At 42.8% G+C, this 21291-nt stretch overlaps 1 protein-coding gene across 2 annotated transcripts; it reads left to right on the top strand.

Moving 5' to 3' along the window:
* The first annotated feature begins 213 nt into the window (after positions 1-213).
* Positions 214-6527, top strand: LOC136475516 (lysine-specific demethylase JMJ26-like). Of its 2 annotated transcripts, none has more exons than XM_066473000.1 (16): positions 214-385; positions 977-1033; positions 1282-1338; positions 1439-1582; positions 1823-1953; positions 2137-2239; positions 2326-2458; positions 2567-2630; positions 2710-3445; positions 3546-3875; positions 4317-4616; positions 4703-4775; positions 4856-4941; positions 5048-5167; positions 5362-5438; positions 6236-6527. In XM_066473000.1, the coding sequence occupies exons 1-16, from the start codon at positions 296-298 to the stop codon at positions 6303-6305; spliced, it is 2571 nt and encodes an 856-aa protein (XP_066329097.1). In that variant the 5' UTR covers positions 214-295; the 3' UTR covers positions 6306-6527. The 2 variants fall into 2 exon arrangements, with proteins under 2 accessions (XP_066329097.1, XP_066329096.1); XM_066472999.1 differs by having other exon boundaries at positions 2564-2630.
* The last annotated feature ends 14764 nt before the right edge of the window (positions 6528-21291 follow it).

Below are 21291 nucleotides of genomic sequence, written 5' to 3'. Positions count from 1 at the left end.
CCCGCCCACGGGAAAAACCGCGGGCCCGAACAGACCCTTTCCTCCTCCTCCCCTTTCCTCGGCACACGTGCGCGCCTCACTGCCCGCTGGGCCCATCCGGAGCCGAGGCGGCGGCCCACCGCCCCACCCCGCGTGTCCATGACGCGTGGGGGCCGTCGCGTCGACCCACCGAGTCATATAACGCAACCACACCCCATCCCCGTCCCCGTCCCCGTCCCCGTCCCGTTTCGACTTTCGACTCCGCCCGCGCCGTACCCAGTTCCCCGCGATTCCGCATCCGCCGCCGCCGGTTCCGATGCCGCCCAAGCGAGGCCGAGGCCGCGGACGCGGGCGCGGGAGGCCAAGGAAGGTCCCCGTCGCCGAGGACTCCGCGCACGCCACCGAGGTATTCGACGCGACACAGCACTTGCTAAGCTAGGTCTCCGCTTCCCCTCCTCCAGCACCCGGTTCCTGCTTCCCTTCAATCGCGCTGCCGCTCTGCGTGGACGGGGAGATGAGCTAGCTCGTCCGGATTTGGTTCCGGCTAATTCCCCCTCCCACCAGCTGCTTGCTCCCTGCGCTGCTTTGCATCGCCGCGCGTCCTTTGTCTCGGCCTCGCTCTAGTTACTTACAAAAGCATGGATGCGGAGGCACGGGGGGCTCCCCGTTGCCATTGCTGCGGTCTTCGCGTCTGCGACCATTCGGCTCCTTCGATTGGGATTCAAGCAACCCCTTTGATTTCCCCCTTCCCAATGTCTTCGCTTGTCAAATTTGCATCTCCCCCTTGCCCTTTTGGCTTAGCCCGTCAGGTTTTCCTGGCTTGTGCTTCTTTGAATGTTCTACTGGTGCTCTTTTTTTTTCTTGCATAAAGAACCTGAGCTTTGCATTTGCTCCTTTTAAAAAAATAATCCAGTGACAACTCTTATTTAATTGAAGAGGGCATACAGTGATTTGATTTCTGCGATGTGCTTATTGGTCGTTTTGGCTCGGGTTTCAGGATAACGGTGAAAGCAAGGGCGGCGACGAGATGCTTCAACCGCAGGATTCTGCTAATGTCAGTGCTCTTTCCTTCGATGTTTATTTTCCATTCCATCAGGTCCAGCTGTTTCATTGCCGGAACTTTCATTGCCTTTGCTTCTTTGAATGTACTAGTACTCTCTTTTTTTCCTTCATACCTGAGCTTTGCTTGTGCTCCTTCAAAAAAAAACATTAATTCAGTGACAACAATTATTTAATTGAAGAGGGCATGCAGTGACTTGATTTCTGTGATATGCTTATTGGTCGTTTTGGCTCGGGTTTCAGGATAACGGTGAAATCAAGGGTGAGGACGAGATGCTTCAACCGCAGGATTCTGCTACTGTCAGTGCTCTTTCCTTCTATGTTTATTTTCCTTCCCTAAAAAGGAATTGAACACAGATCCTAAACATTGCCTATGCTCTTCAATTTCATTTTTCTCTAGGAGAATGGAGATCAAGGGAGTGTGGAAGCCCCGAGACCTGCACGGAAGCAAAAGAGGGATCCTGTTGCTGACCTATCTTCTCTCCAATATGATTTCAAGCGTCTTCGTGACAGGCCGAATGTTCCTGTGACAGTGCAGCCTAAGGTGGGATTTTGAACAAATAGGGTCTCTATGTGTTTTGAGTGTAGTTATGGTCTTGTTGGTATTTTTTATTAGATGCTACTATTGCAGCTTGCGCTTTGTTTTTCAAACGCTGTCAAGTCCGAGTGTCCGTTACGCTTTGATTTGGCAAATATGTGCACTCCGTGTTTTCTTGTTTTATTTGAAATTATAAATCTAACTATATGTACATGCATGATGTATGTTGGTTACTGGAACTGGCAGAGTACAAAAAAGACGGATGGTACTTCGGATATGTGTCATCAGTGCCAGAGAAACGACAAAGGAAGAGTTGTAAGGTGCCAGGGCTGCAAATATTATAGGAGGAGATACTGTGTGCCATGCATCACACGCTGGTATGCCCCCTTCTAAAGCATTCATGCTGTGACGTTGCATTTTCATTTTTGCTTTCTAGATCCATGACTCTTGTCTTGTCCATTATGCTTCTTTTCTCACAAGTCACAATGTTATTGCATTTCTTCTACTTTTTTTTTTGTTATTAATGTCCACTTCTTGTGTTCATGGCGTGATTTTAACAGGTATCCAAATTTATCAGAGGATGATTTTGCGAATAAGTGCCCGTTTTGTCGTAATATTTGCAATTGCAAGGCTTGTCTGCGAGCCAAAGTAAAAAAGGAAGAGGTATGCCTTCGCTATCTTTATATTTCCAATTCAAGTCATGTTGGCTGTATGCTTTAGATGTTCACCTGCTCCTTAATTTTCATCAGAATGTCAACTGGAAGGTGTCCAAAGAAGATGAAATTAAATTCTCACTGCGTACTGTGCACTTTCTGCTCCCTTGGCTGAAAGAACTCCACCACGAGCAGATGCAAGAGAAAAGTGTCGAGGCTGCAACTAAAGGTAGTATGATTGCAACGTCAGCATTTGGATTTCTAGTTTACGTGCATGGCTTCTACTCATTAGTCATTGATATTTTTGGTTCTCTTGCTAATTTTGCTATATTAGTAGGGATTGAAGCAGGCAAACTGGAGGTCCCTCTGACCATTTGTGGAAAAAATGAACGGATATACTGGTCAGTGTGGCTTTACTTACAAAGCATATGCAAATTATTGGTTTTATAAGCATCTAATTCCTTGTTGTATTTGTAACAGCAACAACTGTAGGACATCTATTGTTGACTTCCACAGAACCTGCAATAAATGTAACTACGATCTGTGTCTCCGGTGCTGCCAGGAGCTTCGTCGAGGCCTTGTTCCTGGTAATGGTACCAAGGCTGATGGTGGAGGCAAGGAAGATTTGCATTTGGGAGTTAGTCATGATAAAATTGTATGTAAAGGGCCATCTGATGGACATAATGGCATGTTGATAGATAATGTAGTTCCTGCTGACAACAGCACTTCTAGCTTGAGACAGTGGACTGTGAATAATGATGGAACCATACCTTGCCCACCAAATGCATTTGGTGGTTGTGGGAGCTCTCTTCTTGAACTTAAGTGCTTGTTTGAAGAGAAGTTTATGGCTGAATTACTGGAGAAAGCCAATTCAGCGGTAAATAATGGCTCGAAGGTGAAGATGGAAGGATCAAAATGTTCCTGCTTCACTGAATCCGGTGACATGGATGATGGTATATCGCGGAAATCAGCTCGCAGGGAGAATTCCTGTGATAACTACATATATTGCCCAACCGCTACAGATGTCCAAAATGGAAGTTTAGATCATTTCCAGGAGCACTGGTTGAAGGGTGAACCTGTAATTGTCCGTGATACGCTTGCGTTGACTTCTGGATTAAGCTGGGAACCGATGGTTATGTGGCGTGCCTTACGAGAGAAGAGAGACAAAGTTGAGAGGCTCTCAGTTCTTGCTCTTGAATGCTTGGGTTGGTGTGAGGTTTGTAATATTCTCGTGACTGTTATTAGCTGGAAATGATACGACTTTCCAAAATGAAACTTCTAAAAACTAATGTTACTTTCATGTACTCTGAATGCAGGTTGATGTAAACATTCATATGTTTTTTACGGGGTATTCACGTGGGCTTGTTGGTCCAGACGATTTGCCCCTGTTACTTAAGCTTAAAGATTGGCCACCACATCGTTCTTTTGAGGAGCGGCTGCCTAGACATGGTGCAGAGTTTATGTCTGCGTTGCCATTTCGCGATTACACAGATCCTAAATGTGGCCCTCTTAATCTGGCAGTAAAGCTTCCCGAGGGTATTAATAAGCCAGACCTTGGTCCAAAGACTTATATTGCATATGGTGTTTCCAAAGAGTTGGGAATTGGTGATTCTGTCACCAAGCTTCACTGCGATATGTCTGATGCGGTAAATATACAGTTTTTCCTATGCTTCTTGGCATTGATATGCAACTCAACAATAAAGACTTGCCTTGTTAAGGACTTAACAACATTTGAATTTTACAGAGCTACAACACTAGTTTAGGCAATAACTGCTTGAAGTCCTGAATTTGGTGTTGTTGTAGCTGCATCTGTTATTGTAATGGCTTAATGCCAGTTATAATTAGTGGCAGTTTTGGCTGACCATAGTTCTGGAAAATCTAGATACAATGTCTCAGTTATCAAGAATATATATCTGCCAGCTTAATGTTCCTGGTTTCATTTCTGTTGATTGGTGATTCTTTTTCTATTATTCTTTTGTTTATTGGTTAAGTTTCATCTGTGTCATGCCACTTTCTAATTCCTATTGCTTGAACTGGTCAATATCATCACACATAATTTTTATTTTCTATTTCTTTTTCTTGAACAGGTCAATATCCTCACACATACTGATGAAATAAAACTCAAAGCAAAAAGGATTGCAGCAGTGGAAAAGAAGAAGCATCTTTTAGAAATGAAGAGTCTCTCTACCAAGGAAGAGGGAAATGTGACCGGACGAATTACCGTGGCTCCTGAATCAGAAGATGACGCCCCATCTGTAGATGGAAACCAAGAAGAGGGTGGTGCATTGTGGGATATTTTCCGATGGGAAGATGTGAGCAAACTGCATGATTATCTAATGAAGCATGCAGATGAGTTTAGGCATTGTAACTTTGAGCCAGTGAAGCAGGTAACCAGACTTGTTATTTGGCCACAAACGTATGTTGTACCATCTGGCATCCAATTTCATGCTGAAGAGCTATCCCTTTTTGGCAGGTTACTCATCCTATACATGATCAGTGTTTTTATCTAACAAATGACCACAAGAGAAAGCTTAAGGAAGAATATGGTTAGTTAATTACCTCTATATCTTTTGGAACTTGAACTTCACCCTAGTGATATTTCCTGGTTTTCATGCTACTTTTGCAGGAGTCGAGCCTTGGACATTTGAACAGAAGCTAGGTGAGGCAGTATTTATCCCAGCAGGATGTCCCCACCAGGTTAGAAATTTGAAGGTATGACATGACAGGACATAGAAACAGCTGTCCGTCCCCACTGCCATCAGTGTCATGCTCCTTAATCAAATTAGCTGCTAATCAGTGACATCTTTTTATTGGGCAGTCTTGCATAAAGGTTGCACTTGACTTTGTTTCTCCGGAAAATGTGCGAGAGTGCATCAGGTTAACAGAAGAATTCCGTCTGCTTCCGAAGTGGCATAGGGTGAATGAAGATAAACTAGAGGTCGGTCACTGACTCTGTCCATACTCCTGTAACATTTGCTAATTCTTTTTATGATTGTAAATGTTGTGTATATTATTTCGATTTTTGTCTGCCTCAGCTTCTATTCCTCTCTATTTGGGCATTCTTATCTTTCTGGACTTATTAATCTAGATATTTAAATTTAAATTCTGTGTCTTGTCGATCTGCAACGGCAGGTTAAGAAGATAGCTCTTCATGCACTGAATCAAGCTATTAAAGATATCACTGATGAATCATCTAATAGCAACGGAAGGTTAGTTGCGATAACTCTTTCCCCCAACTGTTTATTCTTTGTGATTACATAAATAGTGGATGCATAATCATCTATGTTTGATTATGGTGAGACCCCCATGTATCAACATTTTTCTAGCATCCCTGTTTAGCACCAACTTTTGGATGGTTGCTCAACTCAAATGTGTAGGACTAATTGGTTGCCTGCCTTTTTAAAAAAAGGTTGCCTGCATACTTTTTAAGTTGCATTACCTGGACATAGAGTTGTTTGCCCTTTTCCCATAATGTTGTCTCTGGATTCTGGCCCTGCTGTATGCAGTACACATTCATCTATTTGTCTAGGTGCTCTTGCTTAGTCACAATTCTAGAATTGTGTTCTGCATAAATGTATCTGGTCCATCAGGGAAGATGTCTTAATGTAGAAGTAATGTTACAGGAGTGTTTCTTGGTACTGCTGATTGCCTTCTGAAAATGAATGTATCATGCTGTAACCGAAATGAAATCAAATTGTGGTTCGTCTCAGTTTTATTTGCCCTGTTCGCTCCACATTTAAGCTGCTGCCACCGCTGGCTTCCTGTTGCTGCTTGCTTGCTTGTCCTTTGCTGGTTGGCTGCTGCAGCGCAGCTAGCCGAATGACCCTTGTGCTGCTGGGGCCATTGCCATTTGCCTGATTTTGAAATATCTTGGCACAGATGAATTAGTCAAATGGGTTACACAATCCTTTATTTATGTCCTGTATGATACTACACCTTTTCTGTAAGCAGTTGATACTGTTGTAATAAATATGATATTACTAAGTGGTTTCTTGATCTTGCGCAGCAGCCCAAATAACGAACTCAAAGATGAGCCTAGCTCAAGTGAGTCAGCGGAAATTGAGCAAGGAGAGTGACCAGCGCAAGGCATGCCGACCTGATTGAGATTTATGTGGCTTCATATTTATGTACGTGGATCATGCTTTTGTATGGCCGGTGGTTTGGCCATTACTCTGACAACAAACTAATAGATATTCTAATCTGGTCTGGGCGCCTGGCCAGCTCTATAGCTATTGTGTGAACAGTAGTTCCCAATTTGACACTTATATATGACCCATATAATTGGGGTCTTCCTTGCATGGCCCTTGCAAAGCTTGAATTTCTCTATTTGATATACACTTGATTGTCCATCCCTAAATTTACACTGCTGTTCAATTTCATCCTATTTCTGCTAGTTGGCTGTGTGGACTGAGTTAGTTCTTTTGCCATATGGACAAAATTTATCCCTAACCATTTGGCCTTCTCCCAATATTGCTTGAACCATCTAGTGCGGACATGTGAACCAGCCTCTCTAAACCCTAGATCAGGCGGCCATGGAGATGGAGGCCAACACCATGACTAGTGAAGATAGTGGTGCTCCTATGGCGGGCATCACAACAAGATGAAGGCATGGTCACCCAAGGTGGACTGACCTGGCGGTGCATGGGGCCAATCGTGTGATGACCTGAGGCGAGGCTAGTCACGGCATCTTTATGGCAGGCATCGCAATAGGGTGCAGGCACCCTTGCCCAGGGCGGCCTCACCTGACGGTGCTTGGGGCTGATCATGTGGTGACCTAGGTCGGCCTCACCCTGTGGCGTGAGGGCATGCATGTGTCGCTACAAGGGCAGTTGTGGGTGACGGCTCGAAGTCTTGCTCACTCGGCGACACGGCCTGAGCCAGGCTTGAGCGATGGTTTGAGGTGTGCTGGCCCGATGATGGAGGTGCGGCTTTGGCCCGATGGTGGACTTAACCCGAGGCACAGGTCTACCTTCATGTGGCGGCGCACTTGTGTGCTTGCCCAGAGGCCCCGGGTTGGCCTCTCCTAGCAATGGCGCATGTGCAACAACAAAAGCATCATGAATGGCTTAAGGGTGAGTTGAGCATCTGTATTTTTCTGGTTTTGTCTACCTAGCAATGATCATGCATCAGGTTGTCTTTGCTTTCAGGATGGATCCAGATACAATTTATTTGCTCAAAATTAAACTTCGTGGCAATCATGAGAAAGCCACAAAGGGTGTGAGATATTTTTCCATAGAGAAGGTTGTCGATTCTGATTGGAAATATATTATAAGAATCTTATTGAATCAATTGTAGACCAGTGCCCTACAGGTTATTTGGATGTTGCACACATCCAATACTACGATGTTCTTGAAACTTTTACAAAAGTAAAATCAGACCAAGTGTTGATGTTTGGTAAACAAAGACAAAGGTCATCAACATGTTCACTTAATATTGTGATCCTACCAAATCACTGAATGGCATTTTGAAATTCAACACATGTGTTAATATTGTGTTTTTATGCTGCCCTTGCACTAAATTCTACTCCACATGTATTGAAGTGAATTGGAGTGGAATTGAACTAAATTCCATTCCATTCCACTCCACATGTGGATTGAGGTGAATACACATGCATCCAAACATGGTCTACTAGAGAATGAACATGTAGGTGTTGATGAGAAGATTATGTACTCTCTCTGTTTCAAATTGTAAGTCGTTCTAGCTTAGCTTTTCTAGCTATGTAGTTTTTGCTATGTATCTAGATATACATTGTGTTAGATACATAATAAAATTGTTTGTATTATCTGTATCTAGAAAAGCCGGAATGACTTACATTTTGGACTGGAAGGAGAACTTAGAGAACCGCCAAAGAAGAGGGTAAGGACCACCAAATCAGCTTAAAGTCCCATTGTGCCATTGGTGGATGAAGTACCAGCAACATTTATGTCATTTACACATAGGTTTCAATTTCACATTTATTCTCATGATTATTGGAACAACCTACATGCTTGTGGTGAATTTTAATTACCGTCTTTGTCACCACAGTTGAACCCTGGAAAGTACAACTAAGAAAAAAAGGAAAAAAAACTAGTTTTGGAGCATCAAAATAGTACCCCGTTGTACCAAATTATAAGAATTTTGGCTTTTCTAAATACATTGTTTTTGCTATGTAACTACATAGTGTATGTTTGAGTGAATAACAAAAATTATATATATCTAGAAAGCCAAAACGTGTCCAAAATTATAGGTCGCTTTAGCTTTTCTAGGTACATAATTTTTGCTATGCACCTAGATATATGATATGTCTAGATATATAATAAAAATACTGGTTCTGAATTTATAAAAGCAAAAACGACCTAGAAATTAGAATGGAGAGGGTACTAGTTCTGTATTTTGTATTTTGTTGAATGAAAACATAGATTGCACTCTAATTACCTTATCTCTCATAATAGCTCTGGTAGTTTTTTTTTTCTTCGCACGGTGGTTGTTTTTATTAAATCAAAATAGCAAGTTACAGACCACTAAATTTAATACCTAGCCTTGTTCGAGTTTTAGTTTTTGGTTTTTGTTTTAAATTTTTTTTTAGAAAAATGTGTGATCTTGTTAAAGAAACAAGAAAACAACCTTTCTACTTATATGTTGAAATGGCTGCAGACCTAGTTTCTGTTGTGCCACTGTTTTTTAATGTAAATGATGTTTTCTGTGAATGTGGGTCTATACAAAAGTTGTAGATAACTTATTGATCTTTGTTGTCCTAAAGTTTCATGATTTTAGGCTAACTGGTTTGGGAGTTATGGAATTTACAAATTCCATGTTAGGTTTTGCATGTGTTATGTACAGATCTGATAGGTTGTACTTTTCTTTTATCTAGTTAGCCCTTAAATCAACTCTTGGTGGAAACGAGAGTTGTAGTACTTTTCTTAGGCATTTTTAAATGTTAAATAACATAACTTTTGGTGGACTAGAACTATAGTTACAAATATCTAAAGCTCAGTGTTGGATTTTGTCGAAGTCTAGACAGAAATGCTTTTTCATGTTGTTTGACCATGTTAACTTTTAAATCAGCTCTAGGTGAGAATAAGAAAGTTGTAGGTAATTTCATAAGATTTCTAAAAAGTCTAAGAACACCTTTGTTGGATGTTTAGATCTTCAGTTATGGCTAAAACAAGTGCCTATTGTGCTGCTGTCGAAAATATGTAGATGTTTCTCATCTATGCTTTTGTTGGAGGATGTCATTTAAGCTAGCTTTATATTTTGAACTTATGTTATTGTTAGCATTTCAAAGCTATGTTGTTTTCTTTCCTCTAATCAGATTTGAACTCAGTATTGTACTAAATATTTGTGAACTCAATTGTAGTATTATTTTAGCTGCAAACTTTTTGTATGTGATGTGTATTTGCTTAATCGAGTATGATCTTTGTTTTGATGTGGCTTATTCGACGTCCTTCGTGACAATCGACGGACTATCGGGTTTATATAAGTGATGGTATACGTGTGCCAATGTTCTTAGCGGGGTAATCATACTTGATCTTGTATAAATTGGACGATTCTATGATAGTTTTCTCTTCGCGGTCTCCTCGCATTGCACAGACGAGGGTAAGGCTTGCCACTAACACCCTTTCTCAGACTCCGTACAGAGCGGGAGTTCTCTGCACTGGGTACACCCTTTTTATGATAGTTTTCTCTGCTGCCATACATGCATGTGTAGGTCAGAAAGTGGCTCAAATCAGTTTGAGTCAATTTTCGTTGAGTTTTCTTCGATCATAGAGCAAACACTTGCTTCTGTGATGGACAAGGACAAAAGGAGGATTCAATGAGCACAAGGAGTAAAAGAAGGTTAAGTGTGATTCTCATATGCTTCGTATTTTGTTCTATGTAATGTATGTGGACTTGGTGTGTATGTGAACCGGGATGAATATGTGAACTTAAATGTGTGTGCACCTCATGTGTCAGAAGCGGCTAATCAGCTACTCATGAATTGTACAGGTTAGGCCAGTCTTAGTGAGGATTTTATGGTCTTGTTTAGTTCCTGGGTGTAAAGTTTTGGGGTATCACATTGGGTGTCATATGGGGATGTCGCATGGGGTGTTCGGATACTAATAAAAAACAACTTACAGAATTCGTCAGTAAACTGCGAGATGAATTTATTAAGCCTAATTAATCTATCATTTGCACATGTGTTACTGTAGCACCTTGTTGTCAAATCATGAACCAATTAGGCTTAAAAGATTCTTTTCGCAAAGTAGTTACAATCTGTGCAATTAGTTATTTTTTGTCTATATTTAATACTCCATGCATATGTGAAAGCTCTAGTTTGGTTTTGGTGAATTGATGAAACTCTAAGTGGTAACCTAGTTTATCAAAAGTGGTTATGAGATAGGTAGCACTAGTCCAAGTGGTGGAGCAAATGAAGATCATGACATGATGATGGTGATGCCATGGTAATGATCATGTGCTTGGACTTGAAAAGAAGAAAGAGAAAAACAAAAAACTCAAGGCAAAGGTATAAATGGTAAGAGCTATTTTGTTTCGGTGATCAAGACACTTAGTGAGTGTGATCACATTTAGGTTCGATAGCCATACTATTAAGAGGGGTGAAACTCATATCGAAATACGTTTATCAAAGTGCCACTAGATGCTTTAATTCATTGCATATGTATTTAGGATCTAGTGGAGTGCTAATACTCTTGAAAATGTTTGTGAAATTATGCTAACACATGTGCACAAGGTGATATACTTGATGGTTGGCACATTTGAGCAAGGGTTATAAACTTCACCGGCGCCCTATATAGAAAAGATGGATGTCACTATAAGTGATCGGACGCTGGTCTCGGTTGGATCGGCGCGTCCGGTCAGTGGCAGCAGAGGGCGCGCTGTTTCGGTCTCATGACCGGACGCTGGCGCGAAAACTGATCGGACGCTCAGGGCCTGAGTTCGGTCAGTCTGACGTATGATGACGTTGAGTGACCGGACGTTGGGTGTGTCCTGTCGAGCATGATCGGACGCGTCCGATCGTGATTTCTCACTTCTGGATGCTTACTGGAAACGACCGGACGCTGAGGTCCAGCGTCCGGTCACTTCGTAGCAGCGCTTCCGGTCATTACTTAACCGTTGCGATCGGGCGCTCAATATTTAAAGAGAAGGAACACGTGGCGTGCATCGCACGATCAGACGCTGGGGTCCTACGTCCGGTCGATATGACTGGAGGGTCCGGTCGCCCCGTGTTCAGTGCAGTGAGTAGCCTAACGGCTCTATTTCATGGGGGCTTCTATTTAAGCCCCATGGCCGGCTCAAGCTCACTCTCTTGGCCATTTGCATTGACATAGCAACCTTGTGAGCTTAGCCAAAGCCCTTCCACTCATCTCTATCAATGATTCATCATCTTTGTGAGATTGGGAGAGAATCCAAGTGCATTGCTTGAGTGATTGCATCTAGAGGCACTTGGCGTTCGTGTTTTTGCTATGGGATTCGCTTGTTGCTCTTGGTGGTTGCCGCCACCTAGACAGCTTGGTTGCTATCTCCGGTGATTGTGAGGCGATTTGTACCTTCCCCGACGAAGCGCCAAAAGGTAACTCTAGTGATTGCTCGTGTCATTGAGTTACCTCACTTGTGAGTATGTTCTTGCGGTGTCCAATTGTACGGACGAGGTTCGTGCAACACCTCTTAGCCGCCGAACCACCAAGTGTTGGTTGACACAACAGGGACGTAGCGTGTTGGCAAGCACGTGAACCTCGGGAGAAAATTGGTTCTCTTGCTCTTTGGTATTCTCCCGGTGATTGATAAAGTATTCATCTCATGATTGATTCACTCCTCTACGTGGCCGTATTATCACCTCACTTACTCATTTACATTCCCATAAACTAGCTATATCAAGCTCTTTAGTGTAGCTAAATTTAAGAGCTTGCTTTGTGAATTAAGTTCATCTAGTGGAGCTCTTTAGTGTAGCAATTGTGAAAGCTCTTAGTGAGTAGTGACCTAGTGGATTATGTGCCTAGTGATCATAACAATTAGAATTATTGGATAGGTGGTTTGCAACCCTTGTAGAGCTAGAGTAAGTTTGCATTTCGCTATTTGTTATACTAATCAAATTGCTCTAGTTGATTTGTAGATTTTAAATAGGCTATTCACCCCTCTCTAGCCATATTAGAATCTTTCAATATATCCAAACATTCGATGGGATAGAGTGTAAACTTTTGGGGAAGAACTAAACAAGGCTTATGTCTCTTTTCCCAAGACTTTGCTTTATTAGAAACAGTTTTAACAAGTTTTATTCTGATATAAAACATTTTATCTCATTAAATCTTAACATCATTCTCTTCATTTATAGTATATCATCTCAGTTTATTTAATATCTATAAAATACTCATGAAAATAAAATTTGTCTCTTTTTCTAAAACTTTCGGTTATTAAAAACAGTGTAAACAAGTTTAATTATCATAAAACTTATTTTATCTCATGAATTTTTTATCATCTATCTCTTTATTTATATATGTCATGTTAGTTTATTTAATACCTATGAAACACTCATGAAACCTTCTTTGAGACTAGCCTTAGGGTCTGTTTGGTTGGGTTTTTGGCTTTGACTTTTGGCCCCAAAAGCCAAAAGCCCAATCAAAGGGGCTGCTTTTTCAGGTGGCTTTTTCAGAAGCAGCTGCTTTTTCGTAGTACAGTTTTGAAAGCTGATTTGACCCTACTTCTGGCTTTTGACTTTCTGCTTTTTAAAATTGGTGGAATAAAAAGCTCTTCCATAGTTGTTTCAAGAGAGATAAAGATAGAAGATATATTTTATACTTGTTTAACCAAACAGCTTTCAGCTTTTCTACAGCTCACAGCCCACAGCAGCTTTTCCACAGCTCACAGCCCACAGCAGCTTTTTCCCACAGCCACAGCTCAACCAAACACACCCTTAGAGCAGTGTGCTTGGGTGTCACCTCTTTGTTGGTCTGCCTTTGAATGAAAGGAGTAGGAAATTTCGAGTTTGCAAGAGCAGCGGAAGAAAGACCCTATCACATGGATATCAAATGATGATTTTTCTCTTTGTTTGGGGGCAATGTGCTGACGAGGGAATCGTTCCTTCGGATGCACCGGTTGATCCTTCAGCCGTTATGCAATATCCAATGACTAGAGCTTGAATGCGACAACTAAATCTAAAGATGAGCTTGTTTTTAAGCAATATTTTCATAGTTTTGAAAATAGATTACTACCTAATGATGTTACTATGCTTAGTAACATAGAATGTCATTAAGTATTTGGAGAGAGGTGTGGAGGTAGAGAAGACTAGCATTCTAGCAAGGATGTCCAAGTCAAGCGAGAGGTCTAGTTCAACTCGAGTTCAAGTATGCCTTAGCCTCTAGGACCAGCCTGTAGTAAAACAGAGCCCCGAACGCCGGAATCAACGGGGATCGTCGAAGGAAGACAACTTCAAGAATCTGTCAGGGTGCTGCTTCGCTGTCTTTTGGTCCGTTGTGCCATGTATCATCTTATATCCCATTAAGGAGTCGCGTCCATGGGTATCACGCCTCAAAGACTTTATATCAAGTCTTCATCGCCGAAGTTAGGTTTGGGGTTTTGCTGGAGATCAATCTGTCTTCGAATAGTTGCTATCATTGGTTGTGAAACCCCAACTTCGAGTGTTTGATAGTAGATCTGCGAATTGTCACTTGAATTGAGTTGCTTCTTTTGAATTCCTGCTTGTGTTCTTTGTTTCGTAGGTAGGGATTAGATTACTCGGCGAGATCAGCCGTACTGTGACACGGTTGGTAACCATTGGAATTGTTGTGTTAAGATCCAGGGTTTAGGTCTTTTATACGAAGTCGGGTCAGTGTGTCGCGTTCCAACCAAAAGGAGAGTTGTTTTGACCTGACGGACCATCCCCAACACATGCTATGGTTCACAGGGCCTGTCTCGAGGATGGCGTGGTGGAGTGACCGCTCTAAGCCAATAAACGAGGGGGTCCCTCCTTATAGATATGTAATGTTAGTGTTAGCACTTGGCGTACGTATGGTCTTAAAACTCAAACACGACAATAAGCCATCACTGTGGCACATCATCAATTGGCGCCGCCTGAGGGCAGTCCCAATGAAAGAAACTAGTAGTTTCTATAACATAGGATATCGCACCAAAAAAGTACTGCTTTCCAACCCATGGTTTCTATGAGTAATAATTATTTTCTCTTTCTCTCTCCTAACTCTATCTTCTTCCTCCAATAGGAGTGCGACACGAGCTCCCTAGAAACTGGTAGTTTCTCCCCAATGGCGATTTCATGGTTTCTTGGTGCATTGGGTCAAGAGTAGACCTGGTTTCTTCATGAAGAAACCATTTCTATGATTTTTGCTCTCTTTCTTCATTAATTACATTGCCATGTCAGCGTTTTGCCTACGTGGCAAGTCATTTAATGAAGATAGAAACCATCATCAATGCACCATTGGGACTGCCCTGAGCTGCGACGTGTGAACGAAGTCATGACGTCTCGCATTTCTAGGGCTCCGACCGCGTTGTGATTCGCCAAGTGCCATAGTTTCATTAGTACTCACAGGTCTAGCAGTACGTATACCGAGTCGCATGAGTCACTACAAGTTGCGATCGTGAGCGTTTCTGATAGCAAGCCACTTACCATATCAAGGTTCTTTTGAGTTTCAATTCGGCTCTAGTAGGCCCACGCAACTTAAATTAGGATCGGGGCTAGTTCGAACAACCCCATCGCTTGCCTTTCCGCACGAGCGTGTCATGGACTCATGGCACGTCTTAATGGAAAAGAGTTTCACAAGCATACAAAGGATTATGTTCGGCAATCGAGCAGCATCCCAGCGATCATCAACCGAATACAACCACACCCCTACTCATTTCAGCACCGCTTGCCATGCATGCAAAAGCATGTTGTACTCGGTTGAGCACTCGTAAGTAGTGTCTTTATCAAGCCTTCGCATGCACTAGATTAGTCATGCACATCATCTTTATTTATTTATTTTCTATCTAATGAATGTGCAAAGTGCCGCAATAGAGAAAAGAATGCCGGTTTCTTTGAATTTTGCGGAATATCTGTTGGTGCTGTTGCTTGACCGAGTTTGACGCGTGGCGTGCCTGCGCAAGGTCCCACTGCAGCCTGTGTGAGTGTTGTTTAATGATAATCCCTGTTCTCTTGGAGATGCAAAAGCACATGTGCAGTAGTATACAGCAAAGCATATGTATATATTTAGTATCTTATTATCTATATTGTTATTATACAAGTAGTAAAGAGATGGAAGCTGGTGCTGTTCTCTTCTACTTCCAGCTTGCCTGGAAAAGCCCAGAGATAGATGTCGTATAGTTTAGGTAGCCTGCTGTCGGTTCATGTTTGCCATGTCGCCGGCCGGAGTGCCGGAGCCGAGCCGGCGGACAGGGGCGCCGCCTGTATTGTATTTGCATACGCGTGGTGGAGCGGAGAATGAAGCGAGGGCCGTGACGGCGACGCCGGCGCAGACAAGGAACCAGATCGATATGCATGGGAAAATATATGTACGAGTGGCCGGCAGAGGATGGGTCGTCGTTTTCGCAGGCTGGTTTCTGCATTGTGCTGATGCTGATGCATATATTAGTAAGTAATTGTTCATCTCATCTCATCTCATCTATCAATTCCATTCAGTTTCCATCCATCATCGGGTCTTGGTAAAAAACGTGTAGTCAAGAAGGGATTAAAGCAAGGACACCCAGGCAGAGTAGCTGATCGAGTATATACGTGTATACGGTCTTGCAATGCTAGTCGTCGACACGGCAGGCAGAGTCGTCGCTCGCATGATATGATAGATCTATCCACGTATATACGCGCAGTCATTCAATTCATCACCTCTCGGCTCTCGCTCGCTCTCACTGCTCCATCCATCAGTGCCATCCGCATCAATGAATCCGCGTCTCTTTGGCTTTGGCACACTACCAGCGCGTCTCTTTGGCTTTGGCACACTAACTGCTCACTCCCTCCCAAAATAAAAGTTGTTATGAAATACGTGCAGGTCAAACTTTCTCAATTTTGACTATGTTTATAAAAAAATACGTGCAATATTTATATTTTTAAATAAGTTTATTATGAAAATATATTCAACGATCTATCTAACGATGCTAATTATGTATTATAAATATTAATATTTTTATATATATTTGGTCATAGTTAAAAGTCTTTGATTTCTTGGGAAGTGAGAATGACATCTATTTTTGGACGAATGGAGTATGTATTCGTCCACGGTAATGCTTGTAGCAGGACGTCCGTTCGCCCGGACGCTTCCGTTCATGGGCCGCATAGCTAGCCCAAATGACTACCTCCTATCCGCTCGCCTCGTCCAGCTTATCCACTCATCCCGTTGAGTCGCCGTAGTTTCTAAGAACAGAAAAACACCACAGGTCCGCAACGGAGCTAGGACCGCGCAGCTCGCGGCGGCTGCCCGGGGCAGAGGCCGCCCACGCAATTGTTTCAGAGGCATGTTGCAAACGTATGTTTCGAGTGTTTCAGATGTTTTAGAGGTACGCTTCATCTATGTTTTCCGGACACATGTTACAAGCGTGTTTATCTGGATGTTGCATATATTTCATACATACGTTGAATGTATTTTATTTGGATGTTTGCGTATGGTTACAATGGTTTTCAAGTGTTTTCAGGTGTTTTTTCGAGTGTTTCAGAAGCATGTTTCAAGTGTTTCAACTGCCTTCAGATGTATGTTGCAACTATTATATTTGGATGTTTCAAAAGTAGATCTGGTGTTGCATCTCTCATCACCACCTTCTGTTGCATTGTCTCTCTCGACGCCGACAGGGCATCCATACGACGTCGCGGCCGGACCCTTCTGAGTCGAAAGCGCCGTGCGCCTTTCTCCACTTGTCGCTTGAGCGACGGGCCCCGTGTGGAATGCGAAACGGAGTGTAGTGCAAGGACGTCTGGACGTCCGAACGCTAGCATCTCCGATTCATCCATGATCCATCTCTCATCTTTCCCCTGGCCAATTTACTATAATAATGAGTAAGTGCCTACTGTATTAGGGCAGTCCTAATGGAAGAAACTGATACGGTTTCCATAGCACAGGAAATCATCTATAGAAACTACCTTTTCACAGTGGAGGTGTCTTTATGTAATAATTATTCTCTTTCTCTCTCCCAACTCTATCTTCTTCCTCCAATGGGAGTGTGACACGAGCCCTCTGAAAACCGGTGGTTTCTATCCAATGGCGATTTCATGGTTTCTTGGTGCATTGGGTCAGGAGAAGACCTGATTTCTTCATGAGGAAACCATTTCTAGGATTTTTGCTCTCTTTCTTCATTAATTACGTTGCCACGTCAATATTTTACCTACGTGGCAAGTCATTTAATGATGATAGAAACCATCATCAATACACCATTGAGACTGCCTTACTCCCACTATATATCAATCACACCAGCGGCCGGCCGGACTGCAAAGCTTACCGTCTATTTATATCTATTTATGTATTTAAACTGAAGAGGCAAATTTAATTTTGCCAGAGGTGACATCGTGGTTTAATTTTGGCCGGCCGCCATGTTTAATTCGATGCGCCACACCATACGTATCGAGCTTTTACTACAGTTTTTTTTTTTTTGAACGAAACCGGCACAAGACGGTGCCCATTTCTATTCTTAATAAATCTGTTGTTAACTTATACTTTTTGAATTGACGATTAAATATAAAAATGTTCGACTTAGATCAAGCAAACATTGTAATCCATATATTTTCTTAATATACTAAGTATATTGGTTTCTCTTCCATCACTTTACAGAATTCAGTTGAGGTGCACGAGAAGAAAGCTACGATCGAGGACGGCGACGACACATTCGAGTCGTAGCGATCGTATATACGTTGACAAAGTAGTGCACAGTCCAGAATGCAGCCCAATCCAACGACGCCAATCATTTTCCATCTCCACACGTCACCCCTCCCCTGGCTTCCTAGGCGAGTGGACGACACACGCACACGCACACGCACACGCACACGATGTCCTGCAAAGCCAGCCCGCGTATGATCCGTGGGGTCTCCACAGTCAGCGGTGCCGATCTGTCCGCGCCGTACGACGGACGGACGGGATGGCCCTATGTATCTGACCCGTACGGATCTGCTGCGCCTGTTTGGCTGTGTGCCCGTAGCCCGTAGGAGTACATCACGACCGAGTCCACGACACAAGGGTGGTGAAACAAACCAAGTCACCCTTGGCCAGGTCAGCGTGTTTACCTTTGCCGTACTAACAGTAACAGCGAGTGAAGAGAGATCAGTCTTGGATTCTCTCTTCTTCTTTTTTTACTGGTCCAGTCGCTGTGATGCTCTAGCTTATTTGGATGAAATACGTGCGATCCACGTTCTCGGATGAGAAAAAGAAAGGACTTGGCTAACCTGGAAGAGATTTGGTGATGAAGTAGATCTTTTCTAGCACGCGACTTCATCATGAAAAAAAAACTAACTTTTCACGTAGAATTGCTTTGAGATTATGTTGAAATAACGCCCTCTCATTGCCGAGTCAACTACAGGCTGCTTGAGCTTATCAGCCGTGATCTCTGCTTTAGCCTTTACCTATGTTTCTTTTTTTTAAGCCTCTTCCTGTCGTTTTTACCATGCGGATAATTTCTATATGCAAGTGGTGGTGTGGCGGGTGGAAATGTAGGTCCTGTTCGTTTACCGCTTCAGCGAAATAACAATGTTTTTTTTCTCTCACAATAAATTGCATCACGCGTGTCATAGTAACTACAGTACCACACTACTAAGAAAAGGGGATTGGTGGATTTCATGTTTTCATCAAGTGATGTACTGACCCTTGCAATGCTGTGTGGAGCTGTAAGACGGTTGGATGATGGGTGGCACTGGCAGTAGCTTCTTTATATTGTACCACCTGAGGCTGCACTAACCAAGCACCAAAAGAGGAGGAAGGACAAAGGGGCCCCGCCGTGTGCGCGCTATCTATCTATAGCTTCTCTGATTGAGCAACTTTTTTTTAACTTTTGCTTTACTGGTTAGAAACATATTTGTTAATAAAGATTCTCTTGTTCATTGAAAAGGGAGTATCCGGAGTACCCTTTTCCTCTTCATTTTTCTCTTTATTTTTCTACTATAATTTTTCTTTATTCTTTTCTCTCTCCACCTTATCACCATCGCACGATAGCCCGGTAGAGCCACACACGCATGGCACACCAGCCTTGTCTACCTCTTTGTACCCTTCTATCTTCACCGCATGGACACGTTGCCGTCCCGTCTACAACCCCTCCCCACACGGCCACACCTCCACGCCGGCCTCACCTGTCGTGGTCTCACCCGTGCCACCGTCTCCTTTCTCTGCGCCCATCTCCCGACCTAGCCTATGCTACCCTCGAATAAGCTCATGCCACTGTTTTTCCACTCCGCGCCACATCACATGACCTCCACCTCTCCCTGTGCCGCCGCGCTGGCCTTACCTGCGCCGATGTGCCCTCGCGACAAATCGGACCTCACCCGCATGTTGGCCCCATGGGATCGTAGGATGCCAGCCAAATAAAGCTAGTATTTTCCGCTCCCACGCTCCTTTTAGCGGGATTTTCAGAACTTGATCGGTGGAGCGTATTAGTATTTTTCAAATGTTTGCTTGCCGCGCAGGAGAAGCTACTCGTGGAGCACTGTGAAACACGCCCTTCTTCTCCATCCATCATCATCAAAGAGATTAATATTCAGATGACATAGCCCATAGCCTGCCCCGTCCTATTACTTTGGGTTTGGCCACTTGGGGTGTCCTATCCTCTCCCCTCCCCTGTTTCTTTGCTGTCGTGCAAAATATATATATAAAAAAAATCAATACCTGATGTCACACTCGCACATTGAAGAAAAAAAATCCATCACGTATATAAGAAACAAAAGCATAGGTGTCCTCATGAGTTAAGTTGGTGCGCTTCGTGCACGAAAGCAGGCAGGCTCCATTTTATTTCATAATCCGTTTGCTGAGTCTTTGGAGCCAGCTAAGAGCGTGAAACATCAGCAAGTTCTTCTGTGCTTTTTAAGTCAGCTGGCACTGTACAGATACAAGATACTCCTACATAGGAGGAGTAATATATAATAACACATTAGCTAACTGTAGACACATTATATTTTCACTTCGGATAGGGACATCAATGTTTACTATTACATTCATTTCGAGCAAACATTGTTTTCTTGATGCTTATATATTCAATATATAAAATGATATACGTGTTAGCTGTAGGTTATTATACAGATCATGCCGCTTCAATGTTGGCGGTATATATTTGGTCCTTTCTGTTAAAGATAAATAAAGGATATATATACCAAAGTGAAATTGAGTAAAAAGGGGAAATAAAAACACCTAATGGCAGATATATACAATGATTCGATGGGGGCTAGCTCTTCCTCCTCGTTTCATTGTTATTTTTTTTCTTCCTCTTACTCCTCCCTTACGTGCCTACATCTCTTTAGGGCATCCGTAATATATGTCTAATTGTGATCCTATGCAATGATTTGATTTTACTTATTTAAGTGGTCCCAATTTTTAAGATTAACCTAGGATTTATAAGTGGGAATCATAGAAATAAAAAAATGTCTGATCTCTTTCTCTGTCCAGCCGGTCGGCCTCCTCTCTCTCTCTCTCATGGTCACCCCTTCTTCCTCATTTGGTTGGCCTCCTCCTCGCCCTTTTCCTCGCCGGCGCCCTATGACCTGATGAGGATACCCAGGGCTCATGCAGGTGACAGGAGCACTCTACGAAGTTAGACAACTTTGGGATATCATAATTTGAGTCTGTCACAGTGGTGACACAAGCACGGACTTCTTATTCAAATCTTGTGAGGAAGCCACCGATGGTTGTTCGCAAGCATACATGTGTCTCGGAGTGGAAAAAATTGCAAAAATGACACTCCAAAGATTGACTCCTTCATTATGATGACACTCGGGTGGATGATAAGTAGGTCCATCTGTGTCTATGAATGTGAGTCCAGTGTCAAATTTGCAAACGACCGATGTTTCGAGTCCCATTTTTGCAAATCGCCCCCTCGGAGTGGCAACCTGAGCGCTCTCTTGCAGTGGGTTCAAGGTTGGAGCTTCGTTCAACATTTTTGTCAACACATTCGTTTAGTGTAGTGTAG

Source organism: Miscanthus floridulus, chromosome 8 (genome assembly GCF_019320115.1).
Source record: "Miscanthus floridulus cultivar M001 chromosome 8, ASM1932011v1, whole genome shotgun sequence".
Classification (NCBI taxonomy): Eukaryota; Viridiplantae; Streptophyta; class Magnoliopsida; order Poales; family Poaceae; genus Miscanthus; species Miscanthus floridulus.
This window is presented reverse-complemented; position numbering and strand designations above follow the sequence as displayed.

Excerpts from the sequence above, each read along its gene's own strand:
- LOC136475516 (XM_066472999.1), top strand. The coding sequence starts at position 296 with ATGCCGCCCAAGCGAGGCCGAGGCCGCGGACGCGGGCGCGGGAGGCCA. Across the intron at positions 1,339-1,438 it reads AACCGCAGGATTCTGCTACT|GAGAATGGAGATCAAGGGAG; the intron begins GTCAGTGCTCTT and ends ATTTTTCTCTAG. Across the intron at positions 5,168-5,361 it reads TGAATGAAGATAAACTAGAG|GTTAAGAAGATAGCTCTTCA; the intron begins GTCGGTCACTGA and ends CTGCAACGGCAG.